The sequence below is a fragment of the Ciconia boyciana genome, chromosome 23 (assembly GCF_034638445.1).
Source record: "Ciconia boyciana chromosome 23, ASM3463844v1, whole genome shotgun sequence".
In the NCBI taxonomy this organism is placed as follows: domain Eukaryota; kingdom Metazoa; phylum Chordata; class Aves; order Ciconiiformes; family Ciconiidae; genus Ciconia; species Ciconia boyciana.
This window is the reverse complement of record NC_132956.1, coordinates 3,180,480-3,201,756: the sequence shown is the minus strand read 5'-3', so window position 1 is coordinate 3,201,756 and position 21,277 is coordinate 3,180,480. Positions and strand designations below refer to the sequence as shown.

The 21,277-nt window shown below is 42.1% G+C and overlaps 1 protein-coding gene across 2 annotated transcripts in view; it reads right to left on the bottom strand.

The window, feature by feature from the left end:
* The window catches only part of DSTYK (dual serine/threonine and tyrosine protein kinase), a 28,465-nt gene that overhangs the window by 5,544 nt on the left and 1,644 nt on the right, over nucleotides 1-21,277 (bottom strand). The window contains exons 2-11 of one of the 2 annotated variants that reach the window (XM_072886302.1): nucleotides 14,510-14,895; nucleotides 7,702-8,365; nucleotides 4,936-5,210; nucleotides 4,522-4,605; nucleotides 3,185-3,361; nucleotides 2,771-2,900; nucleotides 2,360-2,516; nucleotides 1,481-1,613; nucleotides 1,179-1,292; nucleotides 574-688 (exon numbers count right to left, since the gene is read on the bottom strand). In XM_072886302.1, the coding sequence (XP_072742403.1) occupies nucleotides 574-688; nucleotides 1,179-1,292; nucleotides 1,481-1,613; nucleotides 2,360-2,516; nucleotides 2,771-2,900; nucleotides 3,185-3,361; nucleotides 4,522-4,605; nucleotides 4,936-5,210; nucleotides 7,702-8,365; nucleotides 14,510-14,895 (2,235 nt within the window). The remainder of the gene's footprint in view (nucleotides 1-573; nucleotides 689-1,178; nucleotides 1,293-1,480; nucleotides 1,614-2,359; nucleotides 2,517-2,770; nucleotides 2,901-3,184; nucleotides 3,362-4,521; nucleotides 4,606-4,935; nucleotides 5,211-7,701; nucleotides 8,366-14,509; nucleotides 14,896-21,277) is intronic. The other variant, XR_012046156.1, reaches the window with a different exon arrangement.

Below are 21,277 nucleotides of genomic sequence, written 5' to 3'. Positions count from 1 at the left end.
CCTGAATAATATTTTCTAAATTAAACACAAATAGGGTTCCTTCAATTTGATTGCCATCTTGTCAAAGCAGGGACAGCATCTCAGATAGACCAAAAAGGATTCTGACAAGTGCGGTATGGATCTCCAACTGCTACTGTAAGATGCTTGCTCCAGAAAAAAGTTTAGAGAGCGCCTGCCAGAAGCACAATGCATAGTGGATTTGAACACACTCCACACATTCGTAACAGCTTGGAAACTCCTTACTTGGTATCTATACAAAAAAACGGGGATCCGTTCTGAAGTATTTGCCTATGAAAGCCAAATATTTCCAGCTTCCTAATAACTAATAATTTAACTTTCCAACTGCAAGAGTATTAATCACTTCAGCAAAGCTTATCAACCCCCCAGTTCTCTTTCAAGTAAACAAAGATTTAAGACTGAGACTTAAAGAAAAAATACATACTATGCATTGTAAGCAGGTAGTCTTCCGATTTAATTATTTTTCCCTCATAAGCAAGTTGAGATAATAATTCAAAGTAATGGCCTTCAAAAATTCAAGCCAGAGACAGCAGTGGATTCAATCAACAAGCATACCTGTAAAGAGCTCCGGAGCCATATGAATGGGTGTGCCCACAATACTGCCAGACATCATGGCTTCCGGTTTGCAGAACCCCAAGTCAGTGATTTTGGCTCGATTCTTTTTGTCAAGCTGTAGAAGAATTCATATACAGGCAGCTAATAACCATACTTCTCAGTTTTAGTATTGCATTTTAATATTAGGGTTTTAAACTCTGTTTATGTTTGAAAGGTTGGGCATTTGTTCTTAAGTAAGCTCCTCTGATTACTTGGCTGCTCTTGGACATTTATCTAGTTAAGCTCAGTAACAAGACGTGCCTTCACTTGTCTTCCACACAGAGGGTGTGGTTGGGGTTTAATAGAACTGGGAACTGGAAGTCCTACTTGTAGCTCAAGCTCTCTACTTTCAAGAGAAGTCACTCTGCTGCTCCCTTTCCCCTAGGCTTTCTGCCTGAAAATGAGTTAGGGAAACCTCACTGCAAGGCTCGTTGTGGCTAACAATACCACAAGTTAAAAGATCCTGTATGAAGAAAGCTATTACTTCACTTGTATTATACTTTTCCCTCCCACTGAAGGGGCCTTCTAAAACTTCAGGATTAACCAGATACAAAAGTTTTCCTTACCAAGACATTTTTGAGTTTGATATCCCGGTGCACAAGTCCCTGACTGTGAAGATAACGGATTCCTTCAACTACATCCAAGGCAACCTGTAATCGTGTTTCTAATTCTAGCCCAGCCTGAAGAATAAACAAACACGGATTTAATTCCTACAAGCGGAAGTCACTTTTTCTTACTCTTATTTGCCAAAACCATTGAAAACTAAGCAATTCTAGCTTTGTTTTACAGATTAATAGATATTTAGGTGTGGATTTTTTAATGTGTATATAAAAAAATGTATATGCACATACACACAGATTGTTGTTACCTTTAGTCCTGTATAGAGGTCTCTGTGCAACCGTTCCATTATCAGTAAGACAGCAATGCTGGAGCCTCCTCCATAGCCATAATCTATCACAGAACCATGGAGATGTACAAGCCGCTCATGCGTCTGCAGAGACCTAGAGAAAGTTTGGCACAGAAAGCTGATCATTTTTATATCCTTCCCTCCCCCTCAGGCCAAGCCTCACCTTGTAAAGGAAAAATGCCCAATAGCTGCAAGTTTTAGCGCAATAATAAGATACACCTATACTATGAGCCATGCAGTAAAAATTCACAGCACTCCACGGTTCTGAGGAGCATAACAATATACAGCCATCTGATCCAATTAAACTCAAGAAAGCTTATTAAAGTTTATAGTACCAAAAAAATACTGTATTATTTCAGTTGCCTGTACTGCAGCACCCGCCTGCAGCTGTTTACTGAAAACAAGCTGTTTTCTGCAGTGCAGACCCATCATTTTCTTTTGTGAATTCAGACAGGACAAAGACAGATTGGGAAAGGAGGGATGATTCAACACCAGAAATCAGGGGAGAAGAACTGTTTGCTATCATACTCTATTAATTCTAATTTACTCTGCGAAACAGCAAGCATTTGAACAGCATAGACACCAGAGAATCAGATTAAGACAGGAAGGAGCATGTCTGCCTACCATTCTGTGTGCCTGTTACATTTTTGCTGTGGCACTGGCAAGCTGTCTCGCCTTTGCTAGAAATGGCAGCTTAGCATTTCATGAGGTCAAGCCACTGATTGCAGAGTAGACCTATAGCAAGCAAGGTTCTGCCTATGCAAATGCAAATAGCATTTGTTTGCAGTAGTGAAGTTAAGGAGATCCATGTGGAATGAGAAAAGCGCTTACGATACACACCTCATATAGTGAAACTCAAGTGCAAGGTCATTCCAGTGCTTCTCATCCGGAGGAACAACAGATTTCAGTGCACATGGGAAATGCCCTCCCCAGCTGTCACACAGATAGACCACGCCATACTGTCCTCGGCCCAGCTCACGGCCCAACTTTGGTTTGCCTGCAAGGCACAACATCCATTCAGTTAGACATTAAAACATGTTTATTTCTTCCCGTACACTATCAGGCTGGCAGCCCAGAGCTTTTCATCGGCCAACAGCTGCATAATTCAAGGTACTCTGTATGTGTCAGATGGAGGCTCACTGAAGTAGTTGAGTGAAAAGCAAAACACCCCTCCTACCCCTTTACACCCACTGACTGCTTCAGAAGCAGGGAGCAGAAGATAATACAGAGAACATCAAGCACAATGCTCACCATGTAACAGCACATCCTGGAGGGACCTGCTCTCCAGCGAGAGTCGTGCTAGCCGAGGAGCATGATCTTTCCGCACCTTCAGCCACAGGTCTTCCGTCTTCTCCAGCCTGCCAGAATGGCCATCTTCTAACTACAAGAGATATCACATATCCACTGTAATCCTGCCTGGTTGGAAGCCCTAGTGTAATGAGGTTGAGGGTCCATGCACAACTGAGATCCTATTTAAGCATGCCTAGTTTAAAAATGGGACCTCATATTAGGGCACTCACGTCAGCTCTGCCACCTCTACCTACAGAATGGTGTCATTAACTGCACGAGCTGCTCCTCTTTTAAGCTCTCTCTGCAATTAAAAATCCTCTTTGTGTAAGTGGCAATGTACAAAACAAGACCTCCTTAAGAGCTCCGCACACTCACCTGTCGCAGAGAAGCTGCAAAAGCCTCATGGGAACTGTTTAGCCTGGTCCGGAACTGGCTGCAAATGCTCTTGGCTAACTTGGACGCACTGAGGCTCTCGATAGCATCCTGAGCAACTTTCCTCTTCCAGTCACTGGTGATGGCAGGTGGGCTGACCCATGTAATCCGCTGGATTATCTAGTAAAACAGGAAACAGAATTAAGGCACTAACACAAAAAAAAGCAAAGGGTCAGTCAATTTACTCAGGCTGCTTAGATACCTTGTAATAATGCACAGTCATCTGCACATAGAATTGGCCTAAATAATTACCTTACAGTAAATACGAACAATTTAGAGGTATTGATCACAATATTGTTGTACACGCACACTGAATAAGAGATTTGATTTTTCTGAATATCTGCTCAGTTCATTCCTTTCACATCTGGCCAAGAACATACATAGCTAGACAGCCACCACTTGGAAAACCACACAGCTGAGGTGCAGCTTGTAGGCTGAAAGAACAGGCAGCATAACCAGTAACCCAGAGACTCAGGAAGAGAGACGTTCCTAAACTGGTGAAAGCTACAGTGAAGCAGCTTTTTTGCTGGATGGACACACTGTCAAGGTGCAGAAATCCTAGGTGTCGGTATGCACCACTTCCCTTAAATTGCTGGGTGATTAAGATGCCCTGCCCCACCCTTTATTAGAAGCCACAGAAATCCAGCTGCTGCACACCCAGTCTGGATCCTTCTCCCAGGCTGAAGGAGGAATCTGAAGGTTTGTTACCACTCAGTTTGCACTGCACCTATTTGGCAAAAACTCATATTCCTCTCACCCATCCATACAAGGAATCTCAAGAGGGAGAAGGCAGTAAAGGTCATCAACAGCTCAGAGCAGGAACTTCAGAAAGATGAATGCTTTAACAGACAGAAATTTAAAACAAAGACCTGAAGAAGTCTGGTCTGCTCTGGAGGGAGAAGAGTGAATTGACCTGAATCAAGATACATTGCAAAACAAACTAACCAAAAACCCCACGAGAAGCCCCCAAACCCAAATAAACAACCAGTTACCCAAAACAAATACAGCAAGAGTTTCAAAATGCTGATCATCATTCCTTTGCTGTTTCAGAACAGAAAGAAAACACTAAAGAGGTATTTGCTTTAAATTAAATATTAGCATCCCCAGGAATAAACTACACACAGAGCCTTAGTGCTGAGTGGGGAACAACAGCCTTCCAACACATGTGCCCAGAGTCAAAATTTAGAGAGCAGCTGTGAGTATTCACATTATTCTTTGCTCCAAAAACATTTCACTATATAGTGACACATACTAGGAATAAATGATAAAGATGTCCGTACCTGTTTGATCTGTTCCCACAGCATCCTGGTTACTGTTGAGCCAGAGTGGAAAGTGACTTCAACATGATAGGCCGCATTTAGTATCTGGAAAGCAGGGGAAAGATGAAAGCATGGGAACTTTGCAAGCTATAGTCACTATAAAATTTGCTAGACCCTCTGAAAATGAAAAAAAAATGGACACTATATGGGATACTCCATGATTCACTTGGTTCAATTTTTAGGAAAGGTAAGTACTAGGCCTTTAAGTGACTATTCCCCAGTTTTAGCACCTCCCTTAATGCCACCAGACCCACACATACTCCAGAGCCATGTTCCTCTAATTTCACTGAGCATCTCAGTCTCCTACCACCCTTGCTGGATCAGGATAAAGACAATTATTAAGAATATTCTAGACAGCCATTTAAGCCACCATACCTGTTTGAGATAATTGCTTGTGATGTGTACAGAAACATCCTTTGACTTCTCCAAACTCCTTGCAGGATGTACTGAAACCTCCCAAGACTCCTCCAGGCTCTTCAGACATCTCTCCAGAGTCCCTACAAAGCTCTCTCGCAGATAGTCTACTGAACTAATTAACTTGTTGGCAACGGCTTGGTTTAATCGAGAAATAATCAGTTCCTGAATTTGCTTAATACAACACTTTATGTCCTTGGAACTAACAGGTTCCCCATTCTCAGGAATGATGATATCTGCATAAAAGAAAAGAAAGAGGCAGCTTTTGTACTCAACATATCAGTGTTGCAACGACGGCTACCAAGAGCTGCTTTGAGTGTTTTGCAAAGGAGCTACAGCACAGCCCCAGTCCAGCCAGCTTCTGCTCCATACGCTCTTTTGCTATTTTGCTCCTTCAGAGGTTCATTACTTTAGATCCAGATGATATAACCTGAAGCCAACAGTGTTTCTCAGTCATACAAAGAAACCCATGAGCAACAGAACACCACATGTACTGGCTATTGCAAAGGATTAAGTTTTTGCCAGTCTGTGTGTCTGATGCTACAATGCCAGTTTTACAAAGGTCCCAAAACCAATCCTACAGATTTTGAGTAATTTGGTATTCTGTGATAGAAAGTACTAAAGCATTAGAGTAGCTCCAGGAAAGCACATCTGGTACTCCAGTTTCAGGGAAGCTAAAAACCACATCTGACCAAGGTGGAAAATATTCTGATGTTTGCTTCCATTCACTGGTGTTCGAATTCACAGGATACTCAATGCTAACACCTGATAGACTCTATACAAGCATTCTGTAGCTACCCCAGTTTTAGTCTTACGGTGATGACAAGTCAACTATCATCTCAAAAATTAAAGGGCAGAAGCACAAAGCTGTCTTTTTATCTCAAGAAGTACAGATCAGGAAATTCTTCCAGGCCACGCTGCAATCCACAAGCACTGCCGGATGTTAAACGTTATGACGAAAATGATGTAACAGCCATGCCAGTTACATGAATTTTTTTTTCCTGCTACCTTGAAAAAGGTTGATTACCACTTGGTATTTTTAAACAAACACTGAGCAATCACTGCTCACGCACTGTAACCACCCTGAGCAGTACTACATTACTACCAAGAGCTGAAGACCTTGTCTCTGGATTTTGGCCAACAACAGTCTCGCCTACTTAAAACAAATCCAGTGATCGGCAGATGGCATTAGCTCCTCAAAATAACATCTTTCTCCTTTTAGGATATTCCTTCAAATACTGATAGCCAACAAGATTCTACGCTCTAAGTACTCTAAGTGATACTTGTGCACGTAAACATACCCACACATTTACTGCAGGCATTTTAGCTTGTGCTGCCCCTAAACATTCTCCTGCGCATACAGAATCCTAAACTCGGGCCCTACAGTGCTCCAACTCTGTAAAGAGTGGGACAGGCAGAATACAGGAATTATCTGTCCTGATAATGGAGCAATAGCAGCCCTAAACAGGCATAATTAACACACTCACTATACCCTTAGCATATGCTAGTTAGTTGGGGTTTTTTGCAGCATGGAAATAGGTTAATGTTGCAATTAAAACAAGCTCTTTATAAGGACGACCCTGCATGGGCACTACAAAGCAAACATTTCAAGAAACAGGAAAGATCTTATCTATTTCGCACCTGCAGAAGCAAGAAGATCCAGATCCTAACCTGCAGGATTAAACATAATCCATCATTTCTCCTCTTCGTCCCAGGAGATAACACTCCAATTTGAAATTGGGAGGAAGTAACTCAAGACAAACAAAATTATCTAGAGTTTTCACCTCTCATGCCTCAGAAGAGCACTCAATTCACAAAAAAATTCTTCTAAACCTAGAGTTATTTCTGATTTTAATTAGAAAAATCTTTCCCCATCAGCCCAGTCAACTGCGTTTACTCAGAACAGAAATTACTGTTACGGTAAGCCTCTGCTTAGCAAGCAGAGAAGGAAAGAGCTGTGGAGTATCAACCTACCAATCTTCACTTTGATGTTTATGACAGACCACATATTCCTGCAGATAAAATTTGGATAGCCTCTCACCCTTCACAGTTTACACATCATTCTGTATGCTTCCAGCTTGTGTGTTCCTGGAAGTTCTGGTACTAGAAGATGTACTGAGAATTCTCACATTTCCCAAAACCACACACTAAATGCCAAGCATAGGCCTCAGGAGCACAATATGTTGTGTTGATTTTTTTTTTTAAAAGGAAAATCTTACCTACCCAGAAGGATTTCATCTTAGGAGGTTCTATATCCAAAAGTCTTATGCAAACCTCTCTCAGACAAAGAAATCAAGCAGAAAGTACAAATCAAGCCTTCACCGCTAAAACTCAAACCGCTTTTTTTCTTAGGATGGATTTATTCCCAAGTCTCAACACAACCACTGAAGCAAAGTTGAGAGCCATTTTCTTCTTTGGCAGAATAGGGAATTAAAGCAGAGAAGTAAAATGCCCTAACCCAGAACTGTCCAGGAAGCTCTGGGGGAAAGAGTCTGATTTCTAAGAAATCAAGACTTAATATGTTCAGGCTTCTCATTTAAGAACAGTGCTTTTTACCCAGGAGACACTACAGAAAAATCTTTCATGTATTAGTTCTGAATTTTCTTGCAAAGTCACTTGTCTAGACTGCCATTCAACCATCCCTTAGCAGATGGCAAATATTACTCTGCCACTCTCCTTTAAAGCCCCTAACCTCTTTGTTCCCATTACTCTCCTGCCAGTAGTTACCTTTGAATTCCATATTAGCAGCATCCTCCAAGAGCTCCTCTTTCATATTGCTAAGAGTCTCTATGATCATGTCCTTCATCTCCTCTTGTTTGCGGTTGGCAATGTTCATCAGAGACTCATACAGCTCATTCTCCTTCTTGCGGGTATACTCTAGCCTCTTGGGGGTGATTTGCAGGTCTCGCTGCATGTCGAAAGCCTGATTGATGAAGATGTTCAGGCAGCGGCAGTGCACCTCATTTAAACTGGTAGCTGCTTCCACAAGATGCTTCTGAAGCACCTGCCTGGAAAAAGTGCTTAGGAGACGGAGCTTCTCAAACTGCTCCACCAGCATGCTTTGGGCATCAGCATCAGGACCGGGTGCCCCGCAGCTGCAGTGGTTGGTACTCAGGTACTCCAAGTCCATCAGCTGGCAGTAAAGGGAGGACTTTTCATTATCAGTTTTTTTGGGAGAGATCAGCTCAACCCCCGACTCTGGCACTTTGAAGAAGAAAATGGGCAAAGAGAATTTCTCTTTGATTTCACGCAGTTCGTTCTCATCTGATGAAGAAAGTTCAGCCTCGCTGATGGCAAAGATGACAACAGGCAAGACTTGGTTCACGTACTCTCCCAACGTGGCTTCAGCAGACTGGAATCCACGGCACGGTGCTACCACAACATCCACTTCCTAGCAAGTGAGGAAGTAAAAAAATAGGTTTCTATGGATCCTTTTAAAAACTGATACATGCAAAAACGCACTGTAATTCATTTGCAAAGTGCAAAACCAGAAACATTCAAACCCTTTAGAATAGTTATGGAGTCTCACACACAGCATCATGCTTTAGTATATAGCCAACCCGCAAGGCTGATGACAGCCCTCTCGCAGGGATGCAGCCAGACATGGATTAGTGCCCACTGACTCCAAAACTCTTATTTTGTACCAAGTGCCTTTGAGTTTTAGCCTAGTTCAGAACAAAGCATAGAACAAGTTTCCCAGGTAAGTGCTATCGCAGAATACCTGTTATTCCTTAGCTTATAGCTGCCCCATTTTGCAACAACCTCTCCCAGTAAATACGCTCCCAACCTGCCATTGATGTTTACCAGATCTGCAGCTCTTTGAGGAGATATTCATGCTGTCACTTTTCAGTGTAGCTTCCAACGGTAGAAAGCGCTACACTAGCCACTACTGCCAAGACAAAGGCAGCACAATAACCAATTCCAAAGAGTTCACAGCCAAAGGACAGACAAGGAGGAACAGATGGTTGTGACAAGTTTAGTTACGACTTTCTTCAAATCCAACCAAAACCCAAGAGATGTATTTTATTTACGTATTTTCTTACCGCACAGAGTTTCACTGCTTTGGTCATATGCTCCTGCTGACACCACTTCTTACTAACCCCACTAAAAAGGGCCAGTTCTGAAACCTGCTTCCTTCCCTTCTGAGGAAGGAGACAAGATTCACCTTTGGATATGCGAGAACGGTGTCAGAATTGCATATATCGCTCTACTAATATAAGGAAAGAAAATGTCAAAGGCTTTGAACTGAAGACATAATTTAAATGCCATCTTCCCGACTCATAACAGGGGGTGATAATTAAGAATTCTGCAGTCATTTTTCTCCACTTGACCACATCTCCCAACTGCTCTTAGAGCTCACAGGAAGTCATTACTGCCACGGGACTCCCTGGCGCTGAACTCAAAGCTGTCTGATGCACAGGAGGCTGAGCAGAATGGGATGTGCAGTGCTGCAACATCCACCAGGACGGATGACTCACGCCAGCGACTGTAAACAAAGGAGGAAGCCAGTGCTGTCTCTAGGAGACAGGGAGAAAACCAACACAGATAACCGAATACAGTGTGAGCAACTGGTCCTTCTGTTTCCATAGAGGCCTCTCAGGCTTTTCCAAAGAGCATTAGAAACATTTCTTGCCACCCCCCCACCCCTTTTTTTTTTTTTTTTTTTAAGTGTCCTACAGAAGTTTAAAGACTGTCTATGCAGCTTCATACTACTAAGGATCAAATCTTCCTATATGGGGAATACCTATGACTCACACTGGATTCCTGAAATTTTTAAGTTGGTTCTCCCAAGGTCACACCACTATAAACACACTTGAACACTTCTGACAGAGATGTAAGCATGAAACTGCTGTCAAGTAACTTCATTCATGTTTTCTGTAACTAAACAGCCCTTTTTAAAATATCAAAGCTTCTCACTTCGCAATCTGAACATCAGGTACGCAAATCTCAGAGTTGCAGCTCTTCCACTTAAAATATGATGCACAGGTGCTGTCAACAGTCATACAAAAAATACAGTTTAAAGAGAATACCATGCAGGCACACTACATACTCATCTACAGATTCAGACTTGCAATGCCAGGATGACCACTGCATCCCATATCCCAGAACAAAAATTAAAATTGAGGATCAAGTAGGTCTTGACCTACAATAAGACAAGCGGAGTCTCACTAAATGCATTCAGGAACCACTGAAGTATGCCATTTTACTAAGTCAACAGATAATTCCTCATTTCCAAATCAGTTAAAAAGCATTTATTTGCTACATCCCAAGAGGACCTTGTCCTATTTTGCTAGGCTTTGGGCAGTTTAATCACTGTTTGTTTAGTTAACTGAGGTGCTGAGAAGCTAACCCAATTTAGTCAGATTTTTACCCAAACTCCCACCAAGCAGATTATGATTGAAGGCCCAGCTCAGTCTTTTTCTAAGCCAATTTGAATACTCTGCCTTCCAAGAATAGTCTGTGAATCACTGAAGTCTGACAGTTACTGCATTTATTATATATGTGATCTAACGTCATTGCCTCCCTATTAATCTGAGGTACGTACTCTAGATTCTACTTAGAATTTTTTTTTTTTAAACCACACTCCTCCCCAGTTTTCCTGACATCTTGCCAGTTTATTCTGTTTCCATGGGGATCCGAGTCAGAAGTTCAGTAACTCTAATCTAGAGAGAATCCCAGGTAAGAAAACTGAACTACACCTCTGGTCCCCAGCAAACGCTGCTGTCCTTTACAGAACATAACTGCTTTGATTTTGTGCAATGACACTTCATCAGGGAATTTTGTTTTACCTTTGCTGGAGGGGCTAGCCCAAGAAAGCCTGAGGTGTACACACTCACGAAAGAGTCTGAGAAGCAATGCTCTTTTTCTGATCATGAACTCGTTCCCTGTAAAAGATATATCACTAAGGCAGCAAAACTAGAAACAGAGAACAGGTTTCACATGGGTGGAAGAATAAGTTCATGGTGCTGGCATTTTCAGTATCTTCTACCCTCAGTTATGCCAGTGTAAAGGCACAGAGGAAGAAGGCTTCAGGTACTTGATGCTGGTACATAGCAGGAGTCCCTCAGCATAGCCCAAAGTAAAGGGATGTTATGTGGCAGGAAGAGCGTCTCAGCCAATGTGAAAGCTTTTCAGTTTTCTTTATGAACGCCACAACCAAACACATTTGAAATACTCTCAAGAAGGAGATCAGGGCACGTTCTTCCAAGTTTTAAGCAGGATGTACGTTAAAATAGCCACCCAATAGGTACTCAACCACATTCTTTGCTACTTGTAACAACTACTAATTCATATGACCTGAATCACTGCTATAGTACCTGAAGAAATGCAACAATAAACCCAAACTACTTCAATTCTTCTTTTAGAGCTCATAGAACCATCTTGTATTTCTTTATTCATTTTCCAGCTTTGTCAGAGCAGCCAAAAATTTTTCTTTCCCTACAAGCCCAGGCTAAAACTTTTCAGCCTGAGACTCGAAGTTGCATGAAGCACAAAGCAAGACAAAGGCATGAAAAAGGAAGCCTTCAGCCCTGTTACCCTCCTCCCATTCTGCTGTACCATCCAGATGAAAACCAATACTTCAGACAAGCATGTTTCAGCTTCCAGGCAGAACTGATAAGATTCAGGGAAAGAGCCAACTGTTTACTCCCACTATAAATCTAATAATCTGTCTGGCTAGATGGATTATTCCCCATGACCTAGATGCATTCCTGTGCACAGTGATCCCCAAGGAATAGAGCAGCTTTGCCAAAGTTTTTCCTTCCCTGGTATTTTACATTTAAAAATAACTAAGTTCACATACCTATGAGCACAAGGTAGTGTTCTCACAGCAGCCGACCCACGCAAATGAAATATTTGGCTCCTTCCTCCTCACCCCCTTTTCTGTGAAACAAGTTTTGATTAAGACATCCTTCAGTAACACAGAAAAGCAAGCATGGTCCCATCCTGGGTATCAGACTAAAGAAAAAAACTCGGGGTGTTCCACTGGCCGTTCAGTATTAAAGTGGTATATTCTACACGTGTATTGAATTCATCTCCAAGTAAAAAAAGTAGTTTAGTTAATATTTGGATACTGTCAAGTTACAAATAACCTTTCTTTACCAGAGTAATGGCTAATGAGTTTGGATTTAGCAAACAAGTATCTGCACCAAGAAACATGATTCAGCATTAAGTGCCTGCACAAAACAGCAGCCTGTAATCTAGCTGCCCTAGCCAGCCTGTGCAATTAAGTCTCTTGGTAAGAGATGCTTAGGCCTGAAAAGCTGCACAGCATTCCCCAGGTCCTGAAGTCACTGACGGCTCCTGTGATGGCAGCCTACAGGTAGAGAAGTGTCCTCGCTATGGGGAATGAATGAGATTTCAAACAGAAATCCACAAATGAAATCCTCATCTCCTATAACTGTTCCAGTCCACAGTAAGGACCTGCAAATGTTTCTTCAGACACTAGTAAGGCATTTGAATATCTAGAATGTAAGGTTATCATGAAACAGTACTACTTATAAGCACTCTGCTGTTGGGAGAAAAACATAAAGATGAAAATACAGGGATTCTAGGTAACAGGAGGGGTAAAATTCAGATTGATTTCCCTCCCCCTCTGCCCAAAAGGTGCTGAGCTCCTCCAAATTATTTGGGTCCTGGGAAAATCTAAATCCTTAAGATCTGTCCTGAATATCATGTTATCAAGAACGCAATTGTTATTAGACTCCTAGTTTTGTTTCAAAAGTTAAGAAAAAGCAGAATTTCCTTCAGAGTATTTCTGCAGACAAGCAACGTCAGACAGTGTCCAAAAAACCTCATTCATTATTGCTCCAGATATATATTCCACTAGTTACAGAAGTAGTGTCCATGACTAGCAGGTATTGACTTAAACTTTGTCGTCCTGCTGTATGCTGAGCCGAGCTGGAGAACACACATTAGCTAGAAGGGTGGAAAAACCCACAGGTCTCTCAACAGGAGGTCAGACTCCTGTAATTTAACAGGAAGCTATCCTTAGCCCAATTACCTGCTAAAATGCATTATGCTCTCCTATCAGCCTTAAAAAAATTTTGTTCTTCCTTTAGCCCCTTCAATTCATGTAAGGAATCCTTTGAATCAATCTGAAGCTAGCTGTGATTCACCCTCCCTCCCTCTCCTTCTATTGGAAGAGCTTTTTATTTCACCAACCCTTTTCAAATTAATCTGAGTAGCTGTTTTCATCTAAGTGTCCTAAATATAACCAAAGCCAGACAGAGAGATCTTTGTCACTCACATGAGAAATCTGAAAGAGGGTTGTAAACTGCAGTTGTCTACACTGGCCCATATAAAACCGTAACCAAGTAAAATAAATGTAAAGCTAAATACTCTTTTATGCATAGCAAGGCAGGATTTTACAAGCAGAAGATCCAGAACAGGCATTTACTTTGCAGCACCAGCAGCTGATCTGGTGCTCTCTGGGAAAGTCGCGGATGCCACACATACAGTTTATACAAACATGGCACTTCTGTTCTCTTTCAGCGGATACTGGAAGCCACAATCGCACTACAACGTAGCATTGACCCAGCTGATCTCATTAGGATAGGCTTAAATTTAGCTACAGACTGGGTTTGTAAAACTTATTTCAAACTGATTAAGATAGACTGGGTCTTCATTTTCTGCCTATTTAATCATGTCTCAATTCATATGTCCAGAAAAAAGTTACCTTGCTATTTTGTTGTTAAACTATGAAGTTCATACTCTTAGTCATGTGACAACAGATCATATTCTTTGCACTTAAGCGATTTATATTTAAGAATTAATTATCCATCCCAGATATTCAACTGCCAAACACAATGCTCCAGAAGTATTATACTGCAATAACAAAGGCTCGACATAAGACATGAAATGCAATGAAAGCTTAGGGAAGCTATAAAAAGCTATGAAATACAACCCTCACCTTTAAAGATATTTGCTAAACACCAAATTGCAACACCCACAGGACACGAGCACGTTTTATGGACAAGTAAAAGGAAAGTCAAAGCAAGATACTAACATCATTAAAAAGAGCACTGAAAACAGACTCCCACCTTGTTCTCAACACCTTCAATTTCCATTGACACCACAAAAATGTAAAAAGCCACCCTCTCAAATGAAGTCGGGTCATTTTATTAGGTGGTGGAAGCTTTTTTTTCCTGACAACAGGCTCTTCAGGACAGAGATAAAAAAGTACATATCCTTGTACGACAGCTTCTAACTACTATCAGACAGCAAAGCTAATTCTGAATGACCTTGAAACTGGAGTAAAATTTTAGAAGACGCTTAGAATTACATCTGAGTAAGCTTGGCTTCTGTGATGGATGGAAACATTACAGAGGAATGATAACGCTAAGAGTCAAAATTGAAACAAAAGCACACAAGCATAGACAGTGATGTCCAATTAAAATACTAACACCAGACTTCCAGCTTCTCCCTAATTAAAAAAAAACCCTGTACTTGAGAGTTTACACCATTAGCTTTATTAGGGACTATAAATGTTATATCTTAAGTTCACTACGACGATGGTACACGGACACCTAGTTACCTTTAGTAGTGAGTACGGCAGCATGACCTCCAGCTCCGCTATCCGGTGAGCAGGATCTTCGCTGTCCCCATGAATTTCTAAGTCCTCCTCTGGTATCGTGTCCCAATGCCCTCGGTGGGCTGCCATCATATGGACCAGTTCATACTGCTCAGGCAGCGCTAGGCTAATCCGTGTTTGCGTCCCATGCGTGAAACGTATCCGTCGCCTCTTACAATTCTCCTCATTGCTGATTTTGGTGGTAGGGAGCAGCTTCTCACCCAGCAGTATGTTGAGTAACTGGCATTTGGCATTACAGTTCTGGCCAAGAATCAGAAGGCAAGGGTGCCAGCTCACAGTCCGCTGGAGATGCTCTTCCTCATGGCGAGGGAAGGAAATGAAATTCTGCCCTAAAATTGAGGACAGACTGCATTAGAACAGGTTGGCTGAACAATAAGTCTTGTACCTCTAAGCCAGCTGAACGCAAAAGTTCAGACATCGCTGCCCCACAGCCCGCCAAGAAACCCACACAGCACCAAGAATTTGCTTACGTATCCTGAAACTAGTGTCAGCAATTCAACATTTCTACTGCACCAACACAGAGGTCCACAGTAGGTTGATTCTCACAAAGCCATTAAGACAATTTGTTACTGTTCTCCCCACCTATTTCACTGGAAAGTGTTTACACAGAGCTCTCTTCAGCAGGTTAGTGAAAGACTAATGGTAGGCACTAAAAGTCAAGAGGAAACAGTTGTCAAGGTTGAAACAACCAAAGGGCTAACATTGCCTTGGGTTGGAACAGCATTTCGCCTTGCTCCAGAGTTCAAGGGGGCCCAATGGGTCACTAAGGCTAACTCTTCCCAAGTTTTGATGGCTTGGCTGTACAGAATGTTCCTGTCACACATCAGAAATAAATTCAATCAACTATGAGTCGATGACAGTTCCACCCACACACTTAAAAATGTCAAATACTTTGCATCTACCAAATCCCAAGAGTATTACTGCACAAGCTTGTTGACCAAAGTCTAGGATCACTGACATTAAAGCAGTGAAGCCTCCTTTCTAGCCTCAAGGAAAGACACTCTTGCAAAATTGCTTCTCTACATGAAGCAGATTACAAGACCACATTTGCCGAGACACGGTAGCAGAACTAATAGCCTCTGCCAGCAATTCCCTATGACAGAAATACAATCACAGCATCTAAAGAAACTGTCACGCTTTCACCAGCCTGGTCAGAGATGAGCCCAAGGGAAGACACTCTTTGCTAGCAGCCAGAAGGTTCCTAGTGCAGTCTAAACCACAGTAAGAAACTGCTTCACTCCTTTGATTGCACTAACAGTACACATCTTTCCTAACCTATATAGTTGAACTAAATAGGCACGATTTGCCAGATATTCTTATTAATTTTAAGAACAGCATTTAAGCTGCAAAAGGAAATTACTCAACATCTGTATCTTCTTCAGAGTAGCAGGACTCCCTGTAACCACTCTCCTTATCCATCTTCCATCTGAAGCATCAGCTGTACCATCCCACTAAGCAGGCCCTTTGAATTCTTAGCCCATAATGCTGCAACTCCTTGCCTTTGCCTTACTACATTAATTCAGTCTCAGTACTGAATTTAGCTTCTGTATTCTTTTACAAGTCCTAAACACAGCTTTTCCCACGCTCAGTCATCTAAGCTGAAGTCTAAGAAGCTTTGCATTACCTTATGCATAGCAACAGAATAATTCTGGTAGTACAAAAAAATGGATACAAACAAACTCCCCATCTGCTGCACTTCAGCACAATCCCCGCGAGTACAAAACAGCTAGTGTTCCACCACAGCCACGGAGCTAGCCCATGCTCCCAGATCTGAAGGCAGATGGCACCCAAGAATGAAATGGCAAATGGAGACACCAGTCCCCAAAAGAACTGCCGAATCTATGCTATAAACCAGTACGATTGCCCTGATATCAGGCAAACTGACAAAACGACAGTTTAAAGATAGACTCAAATACAATCCAGCAGAGAAGCACCAGCAGGGATTTTGCAGGGGAAGGTCCTGTTTCATCAGGGCTATTAAAATTCCTTTAATGAGTCATGTTCTGGCATCCAAAATTGTTTCAGCATCTCAAGCCCCAAGAAAACAAGATACTCTCATATACCAAGATATTCCTCAACACTACTAACCAAACTAAAGATAACATACAACAACTATCCTAGTCCTCATTCTCATACCATTCCATTCCTCTATTTTAATTAAATTCTTTCAAATCAGGAGCAACACCATGTGTAGTTGGTTGTGTCTTAGACCCAGCTTAAGGCTTCTTGAACATCTTGCCTAAGATTTACCTTTCCTTCAAATCTGCAGTCTGGAAATAGGACTGCTGGAGGAGTTCTCTCCATCAGAGGAGTCCTTCCATCCCACACAACACTACAGGGAAAGCCTCTCCGTGCCTCAGCAAGCCCCTTTCCTGCACCTCTGCCCCACACAGCCCCAGACACCGACTCCCATAAACCCACAGTTTGGAAAAGGTTAAGGGAGACATCACTTCTTGAAGTATGGCTCTTCGTAACTGTTTCTTAAACAAGCCTTTCAAGATCCACAACCGTAGCAGAGCAGCCAAATCAAGTGACTGAAGGGCAGAATCCGGCTAGCAGCTCACAAAAGACAAAAATCAGCCAAAACCCACAAATAGCACATTTAAGCCTTCGTCTACAAGATAAAGAATTTCTTTGATCTGGTTACATCTATTGAAACTTCAACGGGAATTCAGGCTCGCTCTCCAGCTACCAAGCATGAAAAAAGCAATTCAGAAGGCATTGTACAGGCCGTGAAGCCTTCTCTGCACAGCCTTTTGAAAAGAAAAGAAGAGGCAGATTGCACCCTCTCCTCATTCTGGGCAGCCTCTGTATTTGCGGGTACTTAATGCCAACATGAAATGATTGAAATACAGCAGCTTAGCTGAAATTATTGAAGCATGGCATGGATATATAAATATTACATCTTTAAAACACCTTTCATCTTTTCATGCACACAACCTCCCTATGATCAGCATTTATTCAACAAGTTTACTACAAGCAGTATCAGTAACAAAGCCATTACATTTAACATTATATCACACTGCAATATTCCAAGTATGTGAAGTACAAACCTGAACCAGTACCAAAAGCAAGATTCAGCCATATCACAACTAACTCAGTGCACCATCAAGGCACCCAAGTCACGGCAGCAGTTTTGACCCTGCGCGTATCTATCACTGGGTCTCTTACAGTGACCTCGAGGTCTCAAACCTGAAGCGAGTTGCACAGCGATAGAGCTATCGCTCATATTCTGCATTGCAGAAAGTATATTCCTATTTCAGCACATCAGAATAAGACACAGGGTAAAAACACTCATATAGTACTTAATAGGTGATGCCACTAATCTGAACATGAAGAACTCAAGTTCGGAGGAATATGACCTCCTGTGGTACCTAACAAAAAGTAGATTTAGAACTTGCTTACTGAAGAGATGTAGCTATATTCCCCTATCTATGTCAGCAGCTCCTGTTTGTGACAGGACTTTCGCCAAAGACTTTAGCTGGTGTTACATACCATATCCATATACTGTATCATTTGGAGACATGTGATAAATACTTCAAAAAAAAGGCTGCAGGGAGAATCCTTAAGCGCGTGCATCCTGTTAAGCTCCTTTTGATGAAAGGAAGCCTGTCCAAGAACAAGGACATCTCTCACCAAGACACATCTCAAAATTCAGTCAAACACTTGGCAGAAGAATCTTAGGTTGAATTTACAGAATCTACAGAAGCCCTAAGCGTTTACTCATCCCCTTTTCAACGAAGGCCAACTAAACTGCCAGTCTCATTTGTGTTTCTATTCTATTTTCAATAATACATGCGGACAACAGTGCCTAAATCAGGCCGGATCCTCATACTTCTTATTGCAAATACTGGTATCTTTCATAGAAATCCTTACATTTCTGTGGTGCTGGCAATGACTTGCAGCATGCTTTGACCACTACAAGATTTATGATTAACACAGTTATACAAGGCAAGTTTTAGTTCCACCCCACCACACATCTATCAGCACAGTGGTGTTAATTCCAGGAGAAACACATGTGACTAATCAATATACCAACATAAGCAGCTCCTCCAGGAGCAGCTGCTATAACATTAGCAGCCCCCATGGTCTGCAGAACCAAGCTTCATCTTCTGCTTAACTTGAAGCTTCTTACCAAGCGCCTCCTCCCATCTGTTTGAGGAGTTATTTCACAAGTACCCTCCCAACCACCTCTCCCACATTATCTAGTCTTAAAACCCATCTTCTTCTATTGACATACCTAACAGCACAATAGGAGTCCTAACCTTTTGAGAATCACAGCAATATAGGCATAGCAGTCACATTTTAACCAGGATACATACCCTCGGTCAATGTAGCATCAGGATGAAAACTCTGCCAAACCCTCTGGTTAACACATTCACCCCCTACGAAATACATTTATGTATGGAGTCTTTAGGCTACCTAGCCCAGGGCTCTCCCCCGAGCACACAGTCATTAAGATAACACCACAGCTGCTGACCAAAACTCTGGAGATGCTGTGGACATCTGTACAAGAGGTACAGCTCAGTTTACAGAAATTTCTGAAATAAGGCAAAAGAAATATCAAGAAATCCTCAGGTTTCTAGGTCAAAAAGTTCAAATTATTTCAAGCACAGAATGAAGAAAATAACTACAATTAGTAGAAGCCAGGGTTGATGGGTTTTTTTCTTAGTGTCTTTACATATTTTAGCAAAATCTGCTACTGAGTCCCTAATTAAGATTTTATTTTTGCAGAAAGTCAGTACAAAAACACACTAGCTAACAGTACCAAGAATAAAAAGCTGTCAGACCTGTGCAGGCTAAAGCTACAGGATTGTCATAGTGTTGTGGTTTAACCCCAGCCAGCAACCAGGCCCCCGCCACCTGCTCGCTCACTCCTCCCTGGTGGGATGGGGGAGAGAATCGGAAAAGTGGGAAAACTCGTGGGTTGAGGTAAAGACAGTTTAATAGGGAAAGCAAAAGCCACACATACAAGCAAAACAAAGCAAGGAATTCCTTCACTCCTTCCCATGGGCAGGCAGGTGTTCAGCCATCTCCTGGAAAGCAGGGCTCCATCCCGCGTAACGGTGACTTGGGAAGACAAACGCCATCCCTCCGAACATCCCCCCCCCTTCCTCCTTCTTCCCCAGCTTTATGTACTGAGCATGACGCCATACGGTCTGGAATGTCCCTTTGGTCACTGGGGTCAGCTGTCCCGGCTGTGTCCCCTCCCAGCTCCTTGTGCCCCCCAGCCCACTCGCTGGTGGGGTGGGGTGAGGAGCAGCAAAGGCCTTGACTGTGTGTAAGCACTGCTCAGCAATAATGAAAATATCCCTGTATTATCAACACTGTTTCCAGCACAAATCCAAAACACAGCCCATACTAGCAACTGTGAAGAAAATTAACTCTACCCCAGCCCAAACCAGCACACATAGTACTTTAACAAATCATTCTTAAAAGCCTATTCATGCCAAAGCAGACACAGAGAACAGACAATATTTTGCTGAATGCTTCAGAAATGCAGACAGTGCAAACAAGACTTTCTCCCTCCCCTCATAAACAGTAGCTGGAAGGCAATTATTTTTTCCCTTGAATTTATTTCACTTATCTTACTATGAGGAGTAAGTCCTGGTACTAAAGGCCACAGAGAGAACATTTGGTCAACCACAATCCTTTATTGACAAATATTGCCTGTCATCCTCCTAAGCAGAGGAAGGTGGGATGTAAAAGCAAGTACACATTTGCTCCTTCAAGTACCTAACCCTGACTGACCCAGCTTACCTGAAAGGTCAGTGGCTACTACTCAGCTTAGGTACTTAGGTCTGGTTTTGGACAGAATAACCCAGGCTGTGCTTTAGGTTTCTTGAGTTGTGTTGATTCGAAGGGCAGTTACCTTTCTGTGTTGTTACACTAGCTTCACAGGTGTCTCAAAAGCAAACCCCTTCACATTTGTTTTGTTTCCAAGACATCTGAATTTACTTTCACAGTTTATTTTTCCACTTCAACCATAGGCAGTAAGTACCCTGTCCATTTCACTTCCCAGTTCCCTTGTATTTCACAAAACGTTAGCACTGACACCTCAGCAAAAAAAGTCTGCAGAACTGTTTGGTCACAATTCCTCTCCCTTTGACACCACCTGTAGGGCAGATTCTAGGAGAAAAGTGGTTCTGAAGTCAGCAAGAACTGTGCTCCTTAAATCCTCTGACACTTAAAATAGTGTCCCCATGTTAGACAGGGGGGAAAAAAGCTTTATTACCAGCCACTAAGTTTCAGTGAGTACTGGAAATATACAACACAACTAAAATTTTACAGAAACGAGAAGCTCTGTCCAAAGGTGATTATTCAGGCACAAAGGTAATAAGCGATACCAAGGCTCTGGATTTCAGGCAAAGGCTTGTGTCTTCCCACATCTTAAAAAAATAATCATCGTTGGTTCACAGTTATTTTGCAGTTGACCCATTTAAGAAAACTGGCAGCCTCCATTATTTTACCAAGTCCTGCTCTTCATCTTCTCCCTTCCTCCTTCCACACTCCCCTCAAGACTGCCACCATAACGTCCCACCTTCTAACATGGAGGAGGTTTATTAACTTGATCTGTGCCCCTCCTGGAACATGTCACCACTTCACCAAGTTGAAAACTACCAATTTAAGTTTTATTTAAGGACAGTAAATGTTAGACAACCTCTGCACTCTGAAATCCTGAACCAAGAGTCTACGCTGTTACTACTGTTT